The sequence below is a fragment of the Apteryx mantelli genome, chromosome 7 (genome assembly GCF_036417845.1).
Source record: "Apteryx mantelli isolate bAptMan1 chromosome 7, bAptMan1.hap1, whole genome shotgun sequence".
Lineage (NCBI taxonomy): Eukaryota > Metazoa > Chordata > Aves > Apterygiformes > Apterygidae > Apteryx > Apteryx mantelli.
In genome coordinates this window covers 6,088,640-6,114,754 of record NC_089984.1, presented here as the reverse complement: position 1 = coordinate 6,114,754, position 26,115 = coordinate 6,088,640, and the positions used below count along the sequence as shown (strand labels likewise).

Genomic DNA, 26,115 nt, shown 5'->3' with positions numbered 1-26,115 from the left:
AAATTTTCTAGCATGTACTACTTGGTGTGTTTTTAACCACCACTCGCACAGTGAAACCATGGAGAGAGGCGTAACAAAACCAAACCACCAAATTCAGGGCAAATTTGGGGTTTGGCCAAACCAGTCTAGACAAGGCACTGGAGATTCTTCTGTACTATAGGGAAAACACAAGTTAACAGGTAGTATTGCATCAAGTGTCAAAGACATTAGCCGAGACAGGCAGGGAAAGCCCTTCCGGAGGCAAAGTCTAACCTCTTTTCAGTGCCTGGTAAAACTAACAAATTCCATATTAAAGTACAAGGAAGTAAAGTAAAGAACAAACTAAAGATGAAACAATCTCTTTACAACAAAGAACGTAAAAATCACTTATTTATAAGAATCTCTTTAAAGCATAAAATAGTCCTGAGATGCTGCTAATAATTCAACCCCATTCTCCCTCCCATTCGGTTCCAAAACTGGCTCCAAATTTTTATTTCTGCAGGTGGTCATTACGTGCAGTAACATGTCAAAATACTATGCAAGTATTAATCACATGAAATTTAAAAAAAGAAAAATGGGGAATTAGTGTTCCTTATTTTGTGTTTTCCCTTATTTTAAAAAGAGCACCCCTAATATTAAAACAAAAATCTCTCACAGATTCCCCAAATCAATACCTGGCAATCAAGTATTATACTCCTACATACATAGGAAGGCAGCAGTGTTCGCCACAAAGGACAGCCTCGAAAGACAAATGATTAGGTTGAGCTGACTGATCAACAACCAGTTTCCAAGTTCAAATATAATCATTAATGAACTGAGAAAAGGCAGCCATGCAATGATGGCAAAGGATAAGGAAAGTTGAAAACTTGGTTTGAACTAGCGTCAGATGTTTAAACTAATTCTGAAAGGGGTGAGTGGGGTACATCATTTAAAGATGATGAAGAAGATGATATGATGCAAAAATATATTGCCTGAGGACAGAAATTTGGCTGATTTATTTTTCCCCCCAATACGTCAGCACTAGTGATGCTCCATAAAGCAGCTTGGCTTAGTGACTTGCATATGAAAATCTTGTATTTCAGCTTGTTAAAAAAAAAAAAAAAAAAAAAAAATCATGTTCATCTACCAATAACACCCGCTTTCCCACCTACCTGTCTGGAAGCAGATGCACTAAGTCTGTTCTCTCCTGCCTTTCCTGAATGTCTTCTAGAGAACTAAACCTGCTGTCTCTCCTTGAAAATGTCTAGAATATTTTTTTCTTGCAGCATTCCCCACATAGTCTATGAATGATGCTAAATGTCACAAACCCCCAAATACTTCAAAAGGCAGAATAAATAGCAGTGTGTCTTCCCGGACCTGGGGCACCGTAAGGGGTTCACTGAGGCGATACCTGTCCTGCCACGGGGACCAGTCGCTTCCACTTTTTGACAGCTACCAAACACGGCCACGACAAGCATCTCAGTTTTGATATCACCTCCTCGGACGGCACGTGACTAACACCGCGTTTCAAGTTAAAAATTCAGGCTTCGGAGCCGTTCATTTTGCCCGGCATATAGAAAGCCCGTTTTTCTCACTGTGCCCCGTGAGCTGCTGGGCGCAGGGGGAAAGCTCGCCAGCGGTTCGGACACCTCCCACCCGCGGCCACTGGGTGCCAGCAGCGGCTGCTGCACCCGCACGCCGCCGAGACCGCCAGAAATAACAGCGCAGCGGTCCCGCACGTCCCTCCCCAAGCCAGGGTGCCGAGCAAACTAGCCTCAAATATAACAGGCATCCTTCTGACGTTCATTAAAAGCACCGACGTGTTTCTTTACAGTATCAGCTGAAACATAGGGAAGCTGCTCTCCAGCGTAGCTTTCTGTCTGAATAATCAACCCCACCGTCTCGACGTCAGGTTGGGTAGACAAACATGACGATAATTTGCTAAGAAGTTAAGTAGCAAAAAGGCATCCCTAAATATCGGATCAGCTTCAGTGTCTGGAGGCAAAGCTTTATCCAACGAGGAAAGCTAACGGCAAATCAGAAGAGGGCGTTTTCTCTGCTTCCGCATGCCCTTAACTGCGTAACTTCTCGTAGAGGACGACGCGAGACTCCACCAGAAGATGACAGCCCGGTAATCCCTCTGCTTCCAGAGTTCACTGGTTTTTGCCTAACTCATTACCTTCTCCTGCGGGAAATCAAACTGCTGCACCAAGTCCAAGACAGCAACATGAGAAACATCTTTATTCCGACTATCGCAACTTCCTATGGACAGACATCAGGTTTTTTCCCTTCTTTCCCACAGGTGCCCCCGGCTGCAAACCCTTTTTGCCAGGAAACGAGGCAGCGGGATCTTTGAAACACACACTCCAAAGGTATAAACAGTGTCATGTCTCTAGGAGGAGGGATTTCCAGACCTGGCGCTTCGCAGGTCTCAGAGTAAGGGCTGAATTGCCATTTATTCAGATTTAATGTGGCAGAACGCGCTGCCTCAGCTGCAATATTCCAGGGTTGCTGAAAGAAAATTTAAGATTAAACCAGCGGGTTTTAACTTTCCCCCCAGGACATCCCTCCTGCAGAAAAAGGTCAAGCTTCGGTTTGCCTCTCCTCAAGGGAAAGTTTCTCTTTCCAGCCAACTCTTCTCCTATTCAAGCTTCTCATAGCCAATGGCATTAAAAAGACGCGAACGGGAAATTCCTCCGTAAAACCTCAGTGTTGAAACCCTTTCCCCTCAGAGACCCTGAGTATAAAGAACTGCTTAAAAATAAAGGTCAGTGTATTTGCACCGCTACCTCGAGACTGCAGAAACCTAGCAGAGCGGCTGCGCATAACGGAGCAACGCGGGGCCCACAGCTGCCGGGGAGGAACGCTGGAGAGCCGAAATGCTCAGGCGCTTCGGCATCACCCAGTTCAGTCCGAGAATAAATGCCAAACCTCACACTTGCAAAGCAAGTTTTCTTCCCTCTGCCAACTAACCGCTGCATCTTGGGCCTCTGCAGTGGCTTATCTGCTCTGCTTTCCTTGTAAAGAGGAAAGTTGTTAATAAAACTATCGCTCTTCCAACGGTTGGGCTTGGCATGCATTCAAATGGCATTTAAGATCATAACTACTTTCTTAAGCAAATGGAAGTAAAATAGAGAAAGTCTAATAGGCATTCGAGCCTGAAAGAAATAGCGGTGTCTGAGCAGATGCAAGGAGCCGGGCTGCGTTTGCAGCAACAGGGTACTGTCACGCAGAGAGAGGGTCACCTTCAAACCAAAGCAGAACGCTCTTCACCCGAAGCAGCAAGAGCAGAGAGGCCCACGTAGCAGCTGGGAGAGGGAAACACGTGGCCGCGACGCATCGCAGCACCACATCAGCCCGTGCCGCAGGCTCTTCTTAAACCAGCGCCCAAAGAGGCAGCGACGGCACCTCCCAAGCTGCTTGCTGACTGCCTGCCAACGTCAAGGCAACAAGGACGGCTAAAGAAAAACAAAACCAAAGCCTGCTGCCGGCATTTGGGGAACTCGAGCAGCTGCTGCCTTCAGCTAGCATGCGCCAAGGGGCCACTCGCCCCTGAAGCGGCGACTCGGATGATAGATGTGTGTAGCTACGCTTCGCATGGACTTCTTTATTTGTGAGGTACCACATCTGCCATCACTTGCAGTACACGCCGAGAGCACAGCCCACCAAAAAAAACAAAAAACCCCCCAAAACAACAACAACAAAAAACCCAAAAACAAAAACAAAAACAAACAAACCCCAAACCACCTATCTTCAGATTCAGAGATCCCACCAGAGCATCCATGCAGCCAACAAATTTGTTTTTTGAACGAAATAATACGAAATAAGAGATATAAGCATTATTATGTATCATTCACGCGTTCTTGGGCACATAATCCAACAAGGGGGCTCCCACTCAGCCACAGAAGCTGCAACGCTATTTTAACGCCTTTCCCAGTGCCATACTGGGAAGATTCGAATTTGGACAGGCGCACTGCCCCACGCAGCCCAGGAGCTGCGGGCTTCGAGCACAAAACGAAGCGGGCACCGTCACACCAGCGGCGAGCAGGGGATCCCAGCTGATGCAGCGCCAGTTTTCATGTGAGTCGCGCTGAGTGGCAAACGCCGGAGCGCAGCACGAAGCGGAGCGCCAGCACCTGAGCGGCGCGGGAGACGGATGCTGCTCAAGCTGTTCGGAAGCGATGCTGCCTCCAAGCCCTTTTCCCTCCGCAGCTTTTTAAGAATTCGAGTTATCTGCCAACCTCGCTTGACATACGAGAAGGTACGCTCCCCAAATAAACAAGCAGCTCCGCTGAGCCTGAAGGACTGCTCGGCAGTAACTCCACCAGAAAGCTAATAGAAAAATTGTTTAAGTGTATTGGAAGCAGTAGGTCTGATAGGGAGCCAGGGCCCTGCAGACACCCAAGAAATAATCTAGGACAACAGTTACTGAGCGATTTTTTGGCAATCTTCATTACAAAAGACACTGTCCCAGAGCTGAAGGTTTTCACTTTTTCCTACATGCATGTCAGCAGGAGTTTTAACATTTTTTACTGGGGCTAACATTTGCCCCCAATGTTGTCGAGCTGCTAAGGGCTAGGCACCATCACAGCCTTTAGGATGAAGAAAAGGAAACAAATTAAAGCATTGGAGCTCGTCGCCACCACCAGCATTGATGGCCAGGAGAAGCGAGGTGCTGCAGAGCGCAGAGCTCTCAGGGGGACCCAACGCAGGCCTGCGCAGCCACACTGAAGCAGAGTTATACAGTTGTGGCTTTGCACATGTATACTTTTCCTCCCAAAATGTGGTAGAGGCTGTGACACAGGAGATGGACTACATACCAAACAAGTCAAAATTACTCTTGGTGGTTAAAAATCCCCCACGTCTCTCCACTGTATTGCCCGCCCCCACCTGCTGCAAAGACTTGGTGTGCAGGTAGGTGCACATTAGACCCAGCTCCGCACCACCCAAGCTCCCCCAGTCTAATGACTTAGCATGACAGTTAAAGAGTTCCGTATGCGAAAGAGCCCCAAAGTTACCTTAAGGCCATAACACTTCATAAGTTGCGACACAAAATTTCGTTTATGAAGAAACTTCTTCTTTGGGCAGATTATACCATGATGCCCTTCCTCTCCAGCTACACTGGACTTCTTCTAAACACATAGTCCTGACCACAGCCAGACCCACGACCCTAAACCGAGCAGCACTTTGCTGCAGGACAGGTCCTGTGCAAACTCTGGCTGCTCTTCAGCTCATGCAATCTGGAAATCAAGAGACCCCGGTGCCAGCTGCCTCCATCTCAGGAGCAATAAGCTGCCCTCCCCACGTTTGTAAAAACAATATTGCCCATTTTCCTAGTTTCTGGCACGTTGCTGCTTCTCTTCAGGTCATACACAGCATTAGGAGGTCAACGATGGAGTGAAACAGGGTGCTGGTCCCTTCTGCACCACCCCCTCCTCCCTGGCATTCATGTACACCAAGGACTCAGGGACATTTTACAGAGATGCGAGATTCGGGCTGCACAACGATCCCCAGGAAGACACAGTGGCCGTGCAAGTTGTGTTCATGCTCTTGGGAATCAGAGCAGCAAAATTATGGCATAGGCAAGGGTATTCCTGCTTATTTTTTATGAAGAATATCACAGGGCTTTTAACCCAGCTACAGTAGGCGCAGGATGGCCCAGGAGACCTCCCTCCAGTACTACTTCTAACGTATAACCCTGCCAGCAGCCCTGGGGCAGTCACTTGGAGAAGGCAGCTCAGTTTGCGGTTTGGGACTTGAATACATATATTCCTCTGACTTCCCGCGACAAGAATACTAACTGCTAAGCCACACCGACAGAGTCAAGCAGCGATGCTCTGCCACGGGCCTGATTGCCAGCCGGGGACTCCCTGGGACTCCTGCTGAATTGCTTTTTTATACAATTATGTCCATACTTATTGCCACGCCGCTCCAGAAGCGCACAGGCTCATCGGAGAGTTACTGCATGACCTTGCTGTGCTATAAACACGAAGAAAGAATATGAAATGCGGTCACATCAGACAGTTTTAAAAGGGATATTAAACACGCAAGTACCACAAAGCATAGCATTACACTGTGCAAAGGTTGGTATCTTGAAGTTATTAGTTTTTTCTCATTTTTTAGATGTTATAAAAAAATAAAATAAAATCCCTGCACCAATCTTCTGCAAATTCAATAAAGATATCTCTGAACTTCAAACTATTTGCAACAAGGCAACCTGGCAATATAATTTCTGTTCCCTTTAAACACTCATTTTAACACAGTATCTAGCCATATTTTAACCGGCTTTTAATTTTATAGGAAGACTTCTCCTAAAAAGATATCAAAACCTATATATTCCCTAAAATCTCAGTCTCACTAAGCTTCTAAAAAAGAAATGTATGTGTGCACCACTGCTTATTCCCAGCTGAGACAGCAAGAAGAAAATCCATGAGGACTTTTAGTTTGTAGAGCAAAGTGTTGAGGGATGATTTTTGAGCTCATTTATGCTGTTCAAACAAACATCAATAACACAAATATTGCTAATACTAATTCTGTCAGTTTTAGGGGTATTTGAAAAAGGTGACCCGTTTTGAGACACTTCTGCATGTATAATAAGGAATCAAAAGCGTCTGGGAAGCAATGATTTGTAGGGGAGCGTTCAGATTCGCAATATATGACCCTTTAAAGCAGTATTTGCTCAAAGCTTTATTTGACAGGCCGTAATACATTATTTATCTGCAAACTGCTGCAGCGCTGGCTCGGGTGACTGTTCTGGAGAAGCGGCTGGCCAGGATTTCTCATCAAGTTGCATATACAGCTATGACAGAAGAAGGAAAAAAAGAAAACCCTGTCTCCCCTCCTAAAATGCAGAATCTTTCTCTGTGCAAAGAGAAGATTTTGGAGCAAGTTGTAGCGTTTGCGAGGGCACAGGCAGGAGCACATCCCTACCCTGGCTGCCTGACAGTGAAATCCCGGTAGACCAGCTGTTTGACAGCTGCTCTGGACGTTTCGTTGAGCTTGGCATTGTGCCACCGCCCGCCAGGGGGAAAAATTAATTCCAACCACCAGCAACTTGTTACAGTTTAATGAGCAATTAAAAAAGGTTATGTAAAGACGGCCAAACCTTAACTTCATCTTCGTGAATCAAAGTAACTTCTTGCCAGCACCGAAAAGATCCACGTTTTGAAATTTCATGGGGCGAGGGACTGAAATGAAGAGAACGCGAAAGAGAGGAATCAGGAATACTTACAAAAAAGAGGGTTTTTGATAAATTAAATGGAAGCATTCACTTGCCTGCCTAGAGGAGAGGGGGGAGAGGCTGCCAGAAGGCAGCAGCACCTCTGCGGCTCTGGGAGCCTATAAACCATCCCGGGGAAATACTTGAGCCTGCAGTCGTCCCTGCTCAGGCAGCACGGGGCGCTCAAGCCTCCAATCTCATGCGGTCTGGAAACGCAAAGAAAAGTCTCCACAGAACTGGCACACACACCAAAACTTTATAAAAAAGCACAACCTTCCCTGCCTGTCACTGAATTTACATTGCTCCTGTTTGATCTTGCCGCTCAGTTCACCAAGAAAAAGAAACCTGCAGCACTTTCTAACCCAGCCCAACAAAACGGAGCGCCTGCTTCCTGCTCCCTGCGTCATTCCTGCAGCAGCAGCAGGGCCGAGAGCTGAACTGAAGGCGACAATGTATGGAGGTAGAGAACAGCTCTGTCTTCAGAATTAAAAAGGGGATAAAGAGTACAACAACTCAAATTTGTACATACAGCTCAAGGATGGTGCCCAAGCCAAAGATACCCGGCACGAGAATTGCTCATCTGAAACTTCACAATCAGCAGTTTTGGTCTCCTCTTACCACCCAGGATTCATTTTGTATTTATTTCAGGTTGTACTTGAGAAGCTGGCTGCCCTTCTCACCTGGGCAAGCAGAGAAAGCACGCATGGTGGCAAACGCGTCCTTGTTTTCTGCAATCACTACAGCGCGTTCCCCGTGCTCCGGCGGCCGCTGTACTCGCCACCCATGGGAAGATGGAAAACCCGCAGTGATGCAAGCTCCTCTAAAGGTCTGCTTTTATTTTGGTGCGCTAATTGGGACATTACAAGCAAGTAGCTATTCTGCAATAAAAATAAAGCCTTGAAAGCTTCCGAGATGGTTCCTATCTTTTGCACATAGTTAAAAGCACAAAAACAGCCCGCGCTGCTTGTATCCTCGACATGCTGGACACGAGCTAGCTTGGACCTAAAGCCTTCAGCAAGGGGACTTATTAGCCCAGGCTGGTGCAGCTATATGGCTTCAGTCTCAATTGCCTGACCAACACTAATATTTATGCAGATATCCCCCAAGTCTCTTGCTATTCAACTTTTGGAATTATCAGACTTTCAGTTGACTGAATTGCACGCGCTTTACACAAAAGCGGCCTATTCTAATGAGCTTATTCTTTCTCCTTGATTGATTTGGCTATATAAGCCTCCAGACGCACACTTGTGACAAGGTAATTCATCAAAATATCCCTCTTAAAATTTTATTTTCAGGGGTCCAACAAAACGCTCCGCTATCTGCCTTAGCAGAGCACTCAGCGTGCTGCACTGCGGGAACTCGAGAGTGAATTTACACCCACTTCATAAATCACCCAAGGAGCCCTTCGTTACCAAGCCCAACCCACCGCCAACACTAACGGCGCAATAAATAGGGATCCTAATAACTTCCTCAAACGGCTTGCCCTGCAGAGCCGCTGTATCGGCCACGTTTTCCAACGACAGTTCAAATTCAAGTAAAGAAACAGAATGTACCGTAGCGGGTGCGGTACAAAGATTTTATCATGGGCATTGCGACAGTTGCTTTAATCAGGCACAAAGCATCTGTCCCAAATGAGGACGATGAAATAATCCTCTCCCTGGAACATACGGTGCACGTTCTACTCCATTGACTTTTGTAAGTACGAACAACGCTGGCAAGGGCCCAGCAGGAAACAGTCTAGATGAATTTCCCATTTTGCTAACGCTTGGTGTGCCGCTACGATAAGGAGCCGTCCTCACGGCTGCTCTCAGCCCTTTCTCTCCACCTTTCACGGTGGTACCCTGGAAGGCTTCGATGCAGTTGGCCCGGAAGATGTGCAGGGCAGCAGGGAGGAAGGTTAGGGAGCGGGCCTTCCCCCGGAGGCACGAAGCACGGCTTCCCGCACCTCTCCCACGAAGGCGGATGGACCACCCAGCCAGCGGTGCTCTCCCTCCTTAATGCAAAAAGGTTCTGAAATTTAATTGTTCTTGTATTGAAACCAAACTCCCCCTGTTGCACATTTAAGCCTTTTATTACTTGCTCTCCCATTACCAATTGATGAAAATCATGAGCCTCAGTCTTCTTTATGGTGACTCTTTGCATTTACTGAGGCAGTTACATCGCCCTTCTACCTTTCCTTTAAACTGCACACGCCAAGGCCTCATAACTTACTCTTACAGCCCTGTTTTCCCAACTTTTTTCTCCATAGTAACATTCCACTCTGAATTCTTACAAAAGTCTTTGGTTGACATCAGGCAAAAACCTAACATCAGGTTTTTCTCAATCCTAACCAAGGCGCTACAGTCAATCTGAACGCTTCCCGTGACCCTTTCCATTTGCACACCAAGAGAAAGCACGCTGACAGCAGCTTTGCATTCCAGCACAAACGGGATTAGCTGCCCGGATCAGCTCAACTGCCTGCCTAGAAATCCCCAGTGCCCCAGGTTATACACTTCACGCTGGGCTGGGACTCCTCACCAGAAGGGCTTCCGAGTTGCCTGATATGAAGCTAGTCACAGTGGTTAGTTCACCCTGTTAAACTGGAGGTGTCACAAAACTCCACCATCCGCAACACCTGATGGTCATCAGTCTCCAAAATCATCAACTCCACTTCTAGTCCCGAAGACTTCTAACATACTAAACATAGAAGAAGCAGCGTGGAAATCTCTATGCCTGGTAACTCCTCCCTAACTTGGCGTTAAACTGTCCATAGCTTTGTCCACCCCTGATGGCAGTAAGCACTTCTGGGAGGAAAAAACCCTCTATGCCAAACTCCTCACTCGACTCCTCTCCCCTCCTAGAGCTGTTCTTTCAGGTTATTGGCATTAACGTACTTGGAACCTCATGACAGGGGATGCTGAAGAGATACAGACCCAGCGCATGGGGGCTCTCTGACTCGGAGATGGAGATAGGTATGTTCCCCAAGATCTCCCGTTAGCTGACCCCATCGTTCCCAATATGCTTCCACCAGCTGGGACCGCACAAGAGAAAGAGGTTCAGGCTGAACTTGGCAGATGACGCCATAAGCAGACAAGCTGGGTAACAGAGGATCACTGCAGGAAGTCTCCCTTCTGCACACAGATCTGGCCCTCCGCTGTTGTCTTCTGAGTCTCTCGGCTTTGCGGCATCCATTGTGTGGTCGCAGAGGCAATCCACAAATGTACACTTGGTCTGTTGCCTTAGCAGAGAAAAAGCTCCTAGGCAACACACCAGAATAAAAACAAAAAAGCCAAGCTGCTCCTGGGTTTGTTTTAGTTGCCTAAAAAGTGGCTGCTTTTTAAAATCATGTTTGCTGTTGATTAATATTGCTCTCCCTGCTCCGGGCTTTAGCTATTCCTTCTTCCAAGAGCCATTGCTTGCCCTTCGCCTTCCCTGGATTGCACTGCCGTCCTCCCACTGACTCCGACCCCAGCTACAGCACTTCTGCTCCTTGTGCTCTCCAAAGGAGAAACTATAAAGCCACGCAGCAAGTTCAGAGAGATGCACGTGACTTAGGCCGACTCCTCCGGATGCTGCATCCTGACTTCTCGCATCTTCTTATTGAACTGGCTTTTGAGACAAGCAGAGGACCTGAGAAGTGAATTCTAGGATTTCTGTATTTAATGATCAGCCCATTCTCCTCTCCCATAGCATACTGAACAATTTCAAAGCATATTTTTAATATCTAACCATGATGGAGATTACCACAAGGGCAAGTTAAAAATCTTGTGCAAGTTCAGTGGGAAACAGACCTCCAAAAATTTGAGTTATAGGCCCTTGCTTACAAAGCTTAATCAATCTGACACTGCCAGCCTCCATTTTCCAGGCTAGTCACAATAATTAATGTATGTAACTTTTCCTTCACCTAAATCACTGCATCAGATATACAGATACGTGACTCACTACTGCAAACTTAGCTGCCTGTGTTAACAATTACTGAAAATCTGTAGCAGTCTGCAAGGCCATATAAAAATCAAGACAGAACCCCCCAAATCTTGAGTAAGATGGTAACAATGTGCTAATTTTTAATACTTGGTACAGGCCTCTGCAGAACTCAGCTGCCAACTACCCCAGCTCCGGGGACTCAGAGCAGAAAGGCACTTCTTATGGACTCCAGTTACTGCCCTAAAGCCAGGCTGTGAAGTATTAGAAGTGTCTTTCTGAAACAAACAAAAATTAGTTAAGACAGGGTTTAGGTCCAAAAGGATTTAGGACTTCCTAACAAGATACGTGCTAATGGAATAGGATGACACCATCCATCACCCCTTCTTGCTAAAAAAACAAACCAAAAATACAACTGTGTCAACATTGGTGATGAAAACAGGAGTTTCCAGGGTAAAGAAGCTACTGTGATTATCTCACATCACCCGTCAGAACACACACACACAAAATGAGCAATTTGCTGGATGGCAGCAATGAAAGGTGCTACCTTTGCTGTATTTTCATGAAATCTCATTTTACATCTCTTGCTCTAGCACTTGAGAAGACCTTTTGCTTGGGAGGGATGACTAGCAGGAGCATCCTTGATCTCAGAGGGAACAAAGATTGGCATAGAGTCTTATGTTTAAACATAAGGACACGCATCTGCATAAGGATCCGATCTCTCAGTCTGTCTGGCAAGCTCCTGTATGGGCTCTGTCTGAACAGGCCCAAATATCTAAGCTGCATCCCACCACCTCGAGGTGAACACTCCAGCTCACGCCAGCAATGCTTTCAAGTGTTGCCAGCGATAGGGACACCCCAACCTCCCTCGGCCACATCACACCAGACAGGGAAGTGAGGTTGCTCAGAGCTGTGCTTCACAAGCCGGCCTCTCCAACTGCGGCAACTCGCGACCGGAAGACAGGGAGTATGGCTGGATTAGTCCTTGCTGCAGCAATTCAACTGAGAACAAATATCCTCAGTGAGCAACTCGCAGGGAAATGATGTGCTATAGAAAACTCACTGCAAGCATTTTGGAGAAAATTACTGAAGTTCTATGCCATAGGCACTTAGCCCACAGCTGGCAGTAGACCAAGTGGAGGACTACACAAAAACAAGAGTATTGAGATTAAATCACTGCTATTAGCAGGCTTTTGATTGCCTTTCAGAGAACAAAAAGGTGACACAGGTGTGAAGAACAAAGGTTTAACTTATGTCTTTTCTACATATACTTATGGAATCATACAAGAATTGAGGCTGGAACTTCTCCTGCTCCACTAAGGACACACAAATATCTAAGACAGACACTAACAAGCAGAAATAGGATAAACTATGACGTCAAGTTCTATCCATCTTTTTAACTCTCAGAACAATATCGCCCAAAAAGCGCCATTCAAGCAAAGCACTACACGTCCTAATAGGACACGCAACAGTTCCCTAGTACAGGCACCAATTTCCTATGGCACAGATAAATAATAGGTTTCGATTTGTTTTTACACCTCTCCTGTAAGAACCAGAACCACCTTGCATGCAATTGCTGATCTGGAAGACTATCAAGCGGTGAGAGAGGAGCGAAGCAGGAGAGAAACCAAAAGTAGCCAAACCACAGAAAAGTTCTAATAAACCATTAAAAGCTTCTGTTTTCCTCTGGCTGTGGTTACTTTTCTCATTTTTCCCCTCCGCTACTTAGCCAAGTGCTGAGTTTTCATAAAATGATGGAAAATGTGCTTTCATCACAAAACAAGCAAAAGGGAAGAAGCAAACAGCAGGCTACTTAAGCACGGTGTCAGCATTTCATCCACAAGGAACATGGAAATGTTCAGGGCTTCATCTGATCTAACTGCTCTAAGAAAGTTTCAGTTCAGTCTTATGAGGAAACATGCACAAATTTTTCTTAAGTAAAAAAATGAACTAAAACCACTAAGAGGAAATTGTGTTCAACTGGTCACAAAGCATTGTTCCACCTTCACGGTCAGCAAAAGAAACTAATTCTAAAGTACGTTAACCACAGGACATGTCTGGATTCCTGAGCCCAAAAGGAAAATAGCTTAAAAGAAGTCTTAAAGCAGTTTTTTTTGGAAGAAAAATTGAGCGTCCCAGTTTGAAGACAGAGGCACTGAACCACTCAGGGGCTGCACCACAGTCCCAGATTATATTGTGAAATGTTACAGTTTCCCCTAAACCTATTCTGAAGTTAAGACATTTGGAATAAAAAATAAAAATAAAAAATAAAAAATAAAATAAAAAAAAAATAAAAAATAAAAAATAAAAAATAAAAAATAAAAAATAAAAAATAAAAAATAAAAAATAAAAAATAAAAAATAAAAAATAAAAAAATAAAAAAATAAAAAAATAAAAAAATAAAAAAATAAAAAAATAAAAAAATAAAAAAATAAAAAAATAAAAAAATAAAAAAATAAAAAAATAAAAAAATAAAAAAATAAAAAGGTTTTCACATTAATATACCAGCCTCACACTGTGTACTAATTTAAGCCACTAAAAGATCAGTAGGTGAGGGTACACTGGAAGAGTTCATCTGAACTTCTGGCAGATCCATCATCACCAACTTCTCCTTTTAAACGCCCACCGGTAACCAAGCCACTCTAAGAAAGAGCCAAAGATGATCTTTGAGGACAACCAGGCACTGGCCATTTGCCACATGGAGAAAGGAACAGTGCTTGCAGGCTCCTTATCTACAGAGAGACAAAACAAGGGAAGCTGTTAAGAAATTGCTCAAGTGAGTTATTTGTTGCTCTATAGCACAGCTATTTCCCAATGCCATTGCTCACACTCTTCTGATTTGTGCGGCTCAGGGTAAATACCTGAGGAATGCCTCCTCTCTAGCGTGTTTTCATAAATGGCCAGGTTCATAAAAGCATTCCTTGAAAAGGGAACGACACAAACCCACTAGACTTTTGTGTGAAAAGCCGCTTAACTGTGAACAAAAACATCAAATGTGAAGCAGAGGAGAAGGTGGGAAATAATGTCAAAGGAGATAAAAGCAGAAGAGGGGAAGAGGCTAAGTTACACAATACTAGGGAAAAAAATAGGTCTGTATTGCCTAAAGTCAGGCACTGTAATATCATGAACTCAAAAAAAAAATACAATTTTGACAGAACTATTCTCTTTGCATAGGTCAATTTTCAGGTGAAACAAGATTATCAGAAATGCTAACCATAGCATGAACTATGTTCAAGTGTGTTGTCATACATTCAATTCAACTATGCATTTATGATATTCATTAACTTACCAGTAAGTAAACATCTTGTACTGTCCCCAATAAACAAATAACTCGTCAGCAACAGCTAGAAAGGCAACTAACATACACCAGAAAGACTCACAGTTAACTTAAAATCATTAAGAACTGAATTAGTACTCAACTGCTGCAGAATGCAAAGGAAGAAGAGGTACCACGAAACTAAATAACCCTATTGCTTTATTATTAGGTAAGCGGGAACCCACGGAGGGAGCACAGGACTCCAGCACAGGGCTGGGAACACTTCAGTGCCTGCTCATTGCCTCGCCCTGGAGTGAAAAACAGAAGTGGGAAAACAGAGCAAGCTGACAGCGGAGGATGGAATAGTCTTTATTTCTCTTCCCTTCTAGTTTGAATTTCATCTTGTGTCTCTTAACAATTATTTCATTCATTCTCAATTTGTAGAAATGCTGAGGAATTGACACGCTCCAGTCTATGAAGAATATCTTCCTCCACCAACCTATTCCCCATGCAAATGCACAGTCATACCGCTGGCTTTAGCAAACAGTTAGATGAAACCAGTTAACTGAGAAACCACCTGAATAAAATATTAGTCCTTAAGGCTTTAGTAAAACTACAAATCAAAAAGGGAATAAATTCAGGTTACAGTTACCAGGTTCCAAGCAATTGAGTTACAGCAACTTAACAAGACACTGCTCGTTAGCTAAATTGCATTAACTGACCATACGTACGTTCACACATCAGACAAAAGTGTTAGTGAACTCCAACTACTGTCTTAACAGGTTGTGAAGAGTTCTTTTTGTGCACAAAATCCTCATTTCTGACATAAATAAGAGAACCTGGTTTTGATCAAGCCCAGTCCAATGTGCAAGCTTTCTATCAAGAAAGACGCTGTTTTAAACCGAATCAATTCCAGCTGGGACCTGAGAGATAGAGAGATCAAGAAATCCCCTATTGCTATTTTTGTACTCACTTTAATCAAAAGGAAATGTTGAAGCTCAATGCTTAAATTCGGGATGCGTGACTAGAAGAAGGAGATTGGGAGCTTCTATTAACTCATGGTAACACAAAGAAAACAGGAGATGTTCAATTCAGTGGAAAGGTAGAGGATTCAGAACTGATGCACAAAATTTCATATAATATACGTTAACCCAAGAATGTAGAACAGAGGTCACATAACAGAGACCGTATATTTGGCAGAATTCAAAGAAGGCTTGAACACTCATGTAGCAGAAATATTCAGAATAATAAGCAAAGAGGGGAACAAAAAAAACACACTAAAAGTTTTGCAAGTTCCTTCAGGGCACCAGACACTCACTAGGACTAAGAAAAACTTTCTTAAGGTAAGTTAGGAACAGACAACTCATAACCCCTTTGGTCTTTTTCTGAAGCATCTTGTATTCATCTCCATAAGCAGTGCCAAGGCAGAGCGGAGGGAAACCTGCCTGGGACCTGCCAGCCGCTGCTGCGGCTCAGCAAGAGCAGCTACAGAAAAAAGCTGGGGATGGTGCTGGGGACTGAAATGCTCAGCAGAAATTCAACAGCAGAGCTGATACAACACAAGTGCTATGAACCACAGGTGCAATAATACTCTCCAAACCCTTCCTGTGCTCGCCTCACTCTTCCTTAAGAGACCAGGTTTCAGGCCACATGACGCAGCAACACGGCAGGTCTCAGCGCTACCCTCTCCCCATACGTAAGAGGAATCCAAACCTCGAGCTTCAGAATGTCGTGCTGAAGTTTGCGCTGGAAATCCAAAAAGTGAGAGATGGTGAGCTTCCCCTTCAGATCAGCTCCGAAGAAGTATGTCGTCAGGGCAGAGTTGAACCCGGTTTTCAGGGTGTTTCCAGTCGTGGAGCGGTCTCTGTGGCGCATGCCCATGCTGGTTTGGGAGCGAATGATGCTCTGCACCTAAAAACAAGAGGGAGGGCATTAGCACCAAAAAAATACTACTGGGGCTTGTGCTGACCAAATATCATTATGAATTATGCCAGCTCAGTCATGTGTTATGCTGGACCAGTGTAACTTTTTTTTTTTTTTTGGGGGGGGGGGGGGCTGAAGCAATTAATTCTCAAAGGACAACACAATCCAAAAACTTGGCTTAACCTAGACTTTGGGGTTTTTTTGGTCCTATTAGAAAAAAGAAAAAAAAGTTGAAAATGCTTAAATCACATTTTACAAAACAATTCACCTGGTTTGCAAACACCCTTTTGAGAGCTGGTGCTAGGCCTGGTCAGCAGAGAGAAGTGAAGTTCTCAGTGAAGGCACTGCAGGAGGGAAAGCAGCACCAGTGGGGAAGAAGCAGCACATTTTTGAGGTTTCGCTTCCGGCAGCAGCAAGCAAGAGCCCAAAACATATTGAATATAATGAATGAGCTGCTCTGGGCTGCCCTGGCTCAGAGTCAGGCTGTGCAGGTAAGACGGTGCCGCTGCCATTACCCAGATGTGCCAACATGGTGCTGTACCCAACTTCACGCCCCCTCCAGCAAGAGCAACACCATCTCCAGCAAGCCCTTCCCAAGCACCGCCGATGCTTGTGCCAAACAGACGCCAAGTAAACAGTGCCTGTATCACCCTGCATGTGAGTTTTTTGCAACACTATTTGACAGATCCTTTGGCAAAATCTGCCCATGCTACGTAATCGTTTCTATCCTCTACTTCAGCTCTCTTCCTCTGTTCACTGCGTGTCTTTGTCAGTTCACACCAGCTCTAGTTAGCTCCATGGCATATCCTTTCCCTTAGGTAGGGAAACCGGTTTGCTACCTAAGCGCATGCTCACCTTGCTCTCCGATACCCTCTGCCATGGGATTTAGGCTGCTCTGTCCCTCAGACTGTGCCGCAAGCTGAGCTAAAGGCCGACCAACGCCGAGCTCCCAGCGAGCAAAGGGCTCTTCCAAAAATCCTGCAGAGCACAATCAGCCCAAATGAAAGCCCAGCTGAAGTGCCGGCACAACAACGAGTAACACAAAAATATCCGAGTTACCAGGAGACTGAGATCATACGTATTTGTATGAGAGTGGGGCAGTGCGAAATCAAACATTACAACTGTCTTTTGCAGAAGCCCTGCTCTGAGAAAGGCCCAGGGAATCAGAGTAAACCACTCGACGAGAATACGCTGCTCAGCGCTGTGGCTGAAAGCTAAATAAAATACCCCGAAGGTGGGGAGTCACGGGCAGGGAGAGGCTGTGGAGATCTATACTCGGCTGTTGTATACAGCCCTGTCCTTAAAAAGGACTGGAGCTCGCAAAGGAGAGGCACTGAATTTTATTGCGGGGCTGAAAAAGGATGCCTCGGTCCCGGTCTCCCACAGCTCTGCCTGCTTCGGTTACTAGAAGGAAGCCTGGGAATGACGCTTTGATTACACCCTACACGCATTTTCATGCGGAGATGATGCTGGATTGTAAAAGGCTTTCTCATCTCGCAGAGGAAATGTGAAAAACAACAGCTTGAGGCTGCAAGCAGACAAACGGAGGCTGAGGCAAGGTGCGTATTTTAGCAGCTTGGCTGCTCGGCGCCTGGAACGAGCCACGCAGGGAACCGCAGCAGCCTCGTGCCCGCAGCTTTCGGCGACACGCTGCCCCTTCCAAAGGCGCAGCTCACGTCGACCAGGCACTACGGGCTCTCCAGGCAAAGGAGGCGCAGCGTTTCCATCTGCCAAGACAGAAGGGGAGGAAGAGATCCTAGAACAGACCCGGGATTCCAGCTCCTAGACATGCTTCTGGAGGCACTGCCGTGCCAGGGCTCGGGCAGCCGGGCAGCCCTGGCGCAGGCTCGCGGGGAGCCTGCAGCTCCCCGGCGTCTGCAAACGCATCGCCCCATCCCCTGCAAACTCATTAAGCTTCATCTTACAATTAAATTTCCCCTTCCTGTGTGTTTATTGAGAGTAATTACACCCGTCTCAGCCTTCGCCTTGCTCAGCTAAACAAACACTTGTCTTCCCTCTCCGCTTCCCCAGCGGCCTGGTAGCCCTTCCCTGCTAAAACTCTGCTAAACCCCCCAAATTCTGCGAAACGCTGCCCAGCATTGGGCATTGCAAGCCTGCGCAGGGGAACCACGCACGGCAGGGCTGTCCAAGAGGCTTTCTGAAGCTAACCCCAAAACCCCTGCTTTGCCTTCAGCCTCCTCCTCCTCCTCACGCTGACAAAAGTTGAAGGGAGGAAGGAAAAGCAACACAACAGTTGCAAAAGGCTTTAGCTGTGACTAGGACACCAGAATCTTGTTATCGCAGCATACGGCAAGTTAAGTTTTTCTTTACAAGAGATGGAGTCCTGGAACAACCCCGAAGGGCCTCCTCTAGAGGAGGACACAGCATTTTACTGCTCACCACCCCCGAAACACCATCTCTGAGCTGGCCAATATCTGCTATTCTTCCACTACAAGGGAAAACAAGACGAGACAGAAGAACACCACAAAAGAACAGACTTCTTTTTCTTTGGCCTTAAAATATGCACCATAACGCGAGGAAGGATTTTGCCCTTTAGTTTGTAACGGCACTGTAAATAGCAACTCCTTATTTTGTTTTGTGCTCCACTTTAACTGCGAGGTCTGCATGCACATTTTGGAGGAAAATATTTATAAACTCTGTGTGAAGCAATGCAGTTCGTGAGTGGCTTGGAAACCTGCCTCTCTTTCTGCAGAACTGGATGTTTACCACGCTGCAGACTGCTCAACAGCATATCTTCTCAGATGTTATTATATATGGTATCTTATACCACGGTCAAGCCTGAGCCCCTCTGTTTCCCTTCCCATAAATAAAAAGGATCAGGCAGTTTGGAAACTTGTTTGTGGGCACTGGAGGCAAAATGATTTGGCTGGTCCCCATTTTGAGTAATTCTTTAAAACAGAAGAAAAACACAGGCAACCACTGCAAAAAGTCCTTCTCTAGTCCCACCAGTGCTGTCTTCCCCCACGGCTCATCGATCATGCAATGATTCTGCAGAGATGCTTCATGGCCTTTTTCCACATATTCCAATTCAAGTGTTTAAGATTTGTTTCATCTTTTGTACCAGCCAAGGGAGAAAAAAAATAAAAAAAAAATCAATAAAAACAGTTAAACGAAATAATTTGAAGTAAAGCTGCAAGTTAACTTTTTTTCATCCAACATTTTAAATAAAAACAGAAGAGTAAGCTAACATGGGTAACATGCTGGAGGATGAAAAGTTAAAGCTGATACTGATGCAGGCAAACTATTTAGAGCCGTACACTGATTATATGCATCAAGAAAAACACCCAAGACTCTTCAGTGAGGCACAAGAAATTCAGTATTTTCTGATCAGGTAGCTAAGCCTCTGATTTACCTGCCTATTAGCTGAATTACTGCAAGTAATTTCATTTCTTGATGATGAATACTTTTAAAGTTTCTCCCTACCTTAGTGAGATGAGAGACACACCTGTTGTTGGCTCTCTCCAAAGAAAACACATGGAAATGGAGCAGGGAGCTCATTCCCATGAACTTGGGGTCAGCAGAGACTGTATGATCCTTCTAGAGGGGAACACATGCCAACCCTTTTCTTTTCCTTCTTTTTCTTTCCATGCTCCCTCCAAATTATGTTGTTCTCCTAAACTAATGCCACCTTTAGGAGCATGTTCCCCAGGAACAGCCAGTTCTAGCTGCCCCTGCCAGATAAGATGTTTATGGGACAGATCTTCAAAGCCTGCCATTCTTCATGCTCTTACTTGGGCATTTCCATAAAGCGGTGTAAAAATGTATTTATTACATAAATGATTGTGTGTGCGTGTGTGTTTATACAAAAAAGTTATATATGTACCTCCCGCTGAAGCTATATGTTTGCTTTAATTCTGTTTGCAAAGTGCCTCCAATCAGTCATGCTGGTATCTGCAAAGAGCAGATGGTAGCAATTCGCTTTCACCATTCACTTGAGACAAGATGCTCATGTGCTCAAACAGCTCTTCTTTCTTCGATATTGCTGGTTTCTTTTCACTTTCCAAAACAGTTCCCTCATTTTCCGACTGGAAAGCTCAGTTTCTACTTTTTTTTTGATTAATCTTTACCAAAATATACTGGTGCTAAACAGTAACTTTATTCTTTTATAGTCACAGTGACACATGTAACAAGCTTATCAAAAATATGTTCCTCTTCCTAAGGATTTGTATGATTTCTTAATGCACATATAACTTCCCTTTGCTTATCAGATGATCTGAGATTACGTAATTCAATTTTGCGTCTTCTTTCATCTTCAGAGCACTTTCAAAACATTCAACCTCAAGAACGTTCTTTCTTACTTTACCTACATAATAAAAAAGCTAAACATGACACCTGCATTAAGATCTTGGCTTTGCTGCATTTTTAGTAGACAATTAACCATCTTCTACTTTTCTTAAGGTCATTTATCTACACAACTGATTTCACTTGTAGAACATTAGTAACTACTTTAAAACACTTTGTGAATTGTTAAATATTATCAGATGGCTGTGGTGGAACATTACATTTACGTACTATGCAAATAGGAGGAAGAATGGTATTCTTGACTTGGGAAAACAGGAAACCCGATTTTTCCAAGCTAAATGAGCAGTTTTTAGGGAGGCAGTGCCAAACAGCACAATAACCTGGACAAAACTCTGTGTTCAGATTTGCACTCGGAGGAAAATGAATAAACTCACAGGTTTATATTGCAAGCAATATCATGCTGGAAGTAAAAACACTCCATGCTCCTCATAGCCCAAAGTTGGCATCTACAAGCACACAGTTAACCAAATACATCACACAGCTCTGAAGCAAACCAATAGCAACGGGAGCAAACCCACAGGTAATAATTTCAGGATGACAACAGAAGACTGGGAGTGGGGGAAATAAGTTCAGCAGACCCACTTTGCCAATAGTTCTTTCTATTTAGAGCACATGCCCCAAGCAAGACTTCTTCAAGATGCTTCTGAAGTGAACTAGTCATTCAATCAACCTACGAGGAGGAAGTTATAACCAGGTTATCAAGGGCTGCTTTGTGCTCAGGTATCAGGCGACAGCTCTTCCTCCAGCGTAAAAACCGCGGGAGCCGGTTATTTGTCTGAGCAGCTTCTCGCTGCCTTTGCACAGGAGCAATGGCTTCCGCGTGCCCATTAAACGCGCCGCCCTGACGTACGTGGGCTCACACAAAAAGCATTAGGGGCCCCACGAATATGAGGCAGACCACCGGTGTATGTCGTGGGGACTCTTTATATTAGAGTACCGGTGTTGGAAAAAATGAGTCTCATCACAGCTTGACACCCTATTTAATTATGCTTTTGTACATATTTTGCTTCAATTGTGCTGTTTCCAAACTAAACGAAATCCATTAGAAAAACAGCCAAGTAAATTACAGACAAAAGAAATAAATATTGTTTCACATCAGTAGAAATTAGCAGTAACAGATGAATAGCAAATAGCTCACCCTTCCCTTTCCTCTCCTTTCATGTGCCTTGCTCAGTCCTTCCCCATCCAAATAGCAAGTTACCCTCTTTGCAAACACATTTACCTTTTCTTTCACAAGTAGCACAAATGTGGAGCTTTCCTAGTACTTGGCAACTTCTGGATGTTTATGAGTTTCTACCTAAATTAGGATAGAGGAGAACACCATGCTTATGCCTGGGGAGGTCGGCTCTTTCCCTAGTGACAGCTCAAGCCTTCAATCCATCCTCACCCTAACACTGGCACAAATCTTACCTTGCAGGAAGAACTCACTCGTGTCAAACGTGGGCTAAGTTTAGGTTTATTTTTTAAAAAGCCACCTTGCAAAGTCACTGGTGACGATACATCATAAGAAGCCGGGGAAACAACAGATGAAAATACGCTCTCAAATCCATGCTTTTAGATTACGTTGAAATAAATGGATAAATTCTTCTGCCAGTAGAATAGGTCTGGTTATACCCTAATGACCAACAAAAGCAATAAGCACAGTAAAGGCTGTGGAAGAGAATAGGGTCAAAATCCTCTGATACCAGTAGAGAGAATATTTTTCTTTATGTGCTTTGGAGATGACACCTTGTAAAGCCACCTCTGTGACAAAGTCACGGGGAACTGGAGTTTATACTTACAATTCTCCTGGTCAAATGAGAAATTATGTGTTGAAATATCCAGTTTAAAAATAAAAAGCAGGCACCAAGGCACCACAGTAGAGCATAGAAGGAAAAAGCCATAAACAACCAGCAATAACCACAAATATCAACAACAGTAACATCACAGAAGTGCCACATCATGACTGAGATGCTGTGATTTTAAGAGGTCAACCTGTCATTCAACTTGCCTGCTCAAACTCTTCCATGTCCACTTCACCATCACCATTCAGATCAAACATCTTAAAGGCGATTTCAAAATTCCTCTGGGGAGCTGCATTAAAATAAATAAATAAATAAATCACAATTATCACAGTAGAGAAACAACAACCAGTAAAAAAAACAAAACAAAAAAAAACCCTACACAAGCTCAATAAGGCACAAGTTGGAAAACAAGTTCAAAATTACTATCCAAAAGCAATTTTCAATAATTCTTGTGATTTTAATCAGAAAATGCAGTTATTTTTCTATTTTGCTTAAGAGCCATCCTGCGTTTCATTCAATCAGTGTTTTTCTTCTCCTTGGAAGAGCAACTCTCAGCTACCTCCAGCTACCAGCTCCATAGTGCTTCTCTTATCAAATATCTAGACAAGAAGGTTGGGAAGGAGAAGATGTAAACAGAATAACTTTTGTTCAATTAACAGATTAAAAAGCCACAGCCACCAATTCCAGCAAAACAACAGCACTTCCCCACGCAGCCCACCTTTCCGTTTCCTACTCTGCCGCTATCAACATTTAAAGCTAGAACACAGTGCTGTAATTTTCCCCAATTAAGCTAATACAACAGAATTTTTCTTACTCGGCTGCTTTCAAATATAAGCCAGCTACATGCAGCTTTGTTGTTTACAGGGATTTCAAGGGAATCCTCTGGGCTATAATTACTGCTCAGATCATTATCTTAAATGACCACCTAAAACTCAGCCCTTTTTTGACCTGAAGACAGCTCTTCTCCCCTCCCAAATTCTCAGAGCAATACACAGATCTCTGGTGAGGTTCAACCCGTTAGCTTCATCTGGTTCAATCAGCTTGTAATATTTCGTACAGATGGTCAAAAAGCAATAAGAATTTCTGCAGTCTCCGTTCTGTGCTAAGTCACCTCCCAGGGAAACGAGATGATACTCTTCTTGCTCAAATGACTTGATCATCCAGAAGAGCTTGCAAATTACCTCCAGTTGCCCTTTTACCGTGATTTCTGTCATTTGTTAAACTGCAACGGGGCCACGGTCTCGGAGAGAGAATTCACTGGGGTGGCAGTTGAGCAGCCGTTTCGCTAACAACCCTCACCCATGCCGACCAAACCCCATCTGCCCAGGACATTTTAATCAAGTCTTAGAAGCTGAAATGGTTTAAAACCAATGTGATCACACTATTTTCCTTCAAGGAGTCCCTCTGCAGACACTTCAGTGGCAGAGGGGAACATTCTCATTTCAATCAGAAAAAGCCCCGCAATTCGTTTCAATCAAGAAACTGTGCAATTCATGGTCATCATCTGGTGAGCCAGGTTTGGGCCAGGGAGGGGAAGGGCCAAAGAGAAACCACTCAGACAAAAAGAAATTAATATGGAATTAACTGAACGGGATGTTGTACATTAGTTCCAGCTTCAATTTAAGGCCAGGAGACTTTTACATTGTCTTTTCTCCTCACTATAATAAAACTTGGCATTTTATTGCTAAAAGATTCAGCAACCATGTTAACGAGGTCCCTTTTTGAATAACTTTATGCCTTGCCCAGATTTACAACAACACTAAACTCAGCTGCAGGAATGGCCTGTCACTAGACACTTGATATACGCAGCACATAGTCCTGCAGTTATAATCTCTGGATTTCCAATTTCCTCGTGTAACGTGCCACTTATTCGGGCTTTAAACTCCAAGCATCAAAACACGGGGTGTATAAGAGTAGATAACCATGCCAATCACCACCAGCATGTCACATGTTATTTTCCCTTTGGGTGCAAATAACCCAATTCTGCGGCAGAAGCCTGCACCTTTACAAAAATACATTCTAATTTACAGATGTATACAAAAGCCTCCCTCTTCATATCCATCCATCATTTCCAGTGATATTTCTCCATTTCCTCGAAGAGCAACAACATTAAACACCAGCCAACTACCCTCCTAAGGTTGAAATAATGCATGCTATTTTATTTGCTTAAATGGCAAGTAGTGTATGAAAGCCTGGGAGCAATTCCTCTTTATTAGCCCCTAACTCTAGTGCTGCATTGGAAGAGCTCAGTTCCCCTATGAGGAAACAGGGCAATACAGAAAATCGTAATCCAGTTAGAAGGTGCTAGAAAAACAGTAATTTACACATCTTATTTTCTCCTCCATCGCTCTCTCTGCTGAGGTGCAATGGTGTATATTTTGAGACTGGAAAATTTGTTAAAAACTGGTTTCTTTTTTTCTTTAAGCAAAATATAGTGCCGTGTCCCATCCATGCATGCACAGGGTGAACAGAAAGCAAGGAACTTAACTTACCCCTCGCAAAGGCCATTTCCTTCTAACCCTTTTCTAAACAGACATTTTGCAGAGCCGTTCAGCACAGCCCCAGAAGAGGACACGGCTTGCAAAATTAAAATGAAGAGTTCTGCCTCCAAAATCTGCAGGGTAAGTATTTTCTAAGGGCTGGGAAGGAAAGCATCTTTAAATGGGCTAACTTAATTACTTTATTCCTCTAACTAATAAGCTACACAGCCCATTTCCTCCTCCGATACGCATATCTAACTTTGGTTATTTATAACAGTTCTTGCCTACACCAGAGGCGAACAGCAATTGCAGGAGCCGGCCGACACCAACGGCTCTCGGCTCCTCCGGCTCAGGAAGAAACGCCGTTTAGGATACATGTCCCACGTCTCCGGACTGTCCAAATTCAGTGGTCTCAAGGGAGATGATTTCTGCCTCTCCTCTTGGATGTGACGACGCTAACCGAAATTTATTGTGAAAGGTTTCTCCTGACAGGCACTAAGCCTCCCCTCGCACCCCGTGTCCATTACCCTCCGTCAGGTCAGCCTGCCTGGCATGCGAGGTCTCTTCCTCCCGGCTACACACACCCTTCAGACACCTGCAGATCGCTACCCCACCTGATAGCAGCTTGCCTAACTAACTTCAGCATTTTCTCATTTATTCTGCCTCCTAATCTGACCATTCTGCAGCTTCTCGAAATTTCCCCAGTGTCTCCTTCACTAAAACACCTCAAAATGAATGTAATATTCCACAGGTAATCGTCCTCAAAACCATTTAAAGGACTCTTAGATGGCTCAGTACTGGCGTTTATAAGCAAAACCCATCTCTGGATTTTTCTGACGGGCTGTGCTGCATTTCCAGTTCTCTTTGATTTTCTAAGCTCTCTCCTCACGATCGCTTTTGACATTAAACCAAGAGCTTTCGTTGTAACAAGTTCCCCTCGGGCAACTAGTCAGAAACTGGTCAGGGCAACTGCATTTTCTTTTCTAACTTTATATCTGGTCTTTTCAAGTGTTCAGTAGGAAGCAGCAGAACACTCTTTACTCACTTCCTCCAAGTCGTTAGTGCAGAAGAAGAAAAGGCACCAATACTATTTCAGAAGACATCTGCTCCCTGCTTCGAGGCCGCGCCGTTGGCACTCCTGCCGTCTCCGGTTCATGTAAAGGCATTCGCATCCAGACCAGGTTAAAATCGTTTCTGGATTCGGAAACAGCTCCACAAATCCATCAATTCCCCATGCTACATTGCTTTTTCAACTAACCTGGATGTCAGGGC

At 44.5% G+C, this 26,115-nt stretch overlaps 1 protein-coding gene across 3 annotated transcripts in view; it reads right to left on the bottom strand.

Annotated features, from left to right (window-relative positions):
* MICU1 (mitochondrial calcium uptake 1) overlaps window positions 1–26,115 on the bottom strand; it is a 133,022-nt gene that overhangs the window by 24,420 nt on the left and 82,487 nt on the right. For all 3 annotated transcript variants that reach the window (XM_067299696.1, XM_067299697.1, XM_067299698.1), the window contains exons 7-8: window positions 22,570–22,652; window positions 16,047–16,244 (exon numbers count right to left, since the gene is read on the bottom strand). In XM_067299696.1, coding sequence (XP_067155797.1) covers window positions 16,047–16,244; window positions 22,570–22,652 — 281 coding nt within the window. The remainder of the gene's footprint in view (window positions 1–16,046; window positions 16,245–22,569; window positions 22,653–26,115) is intronic.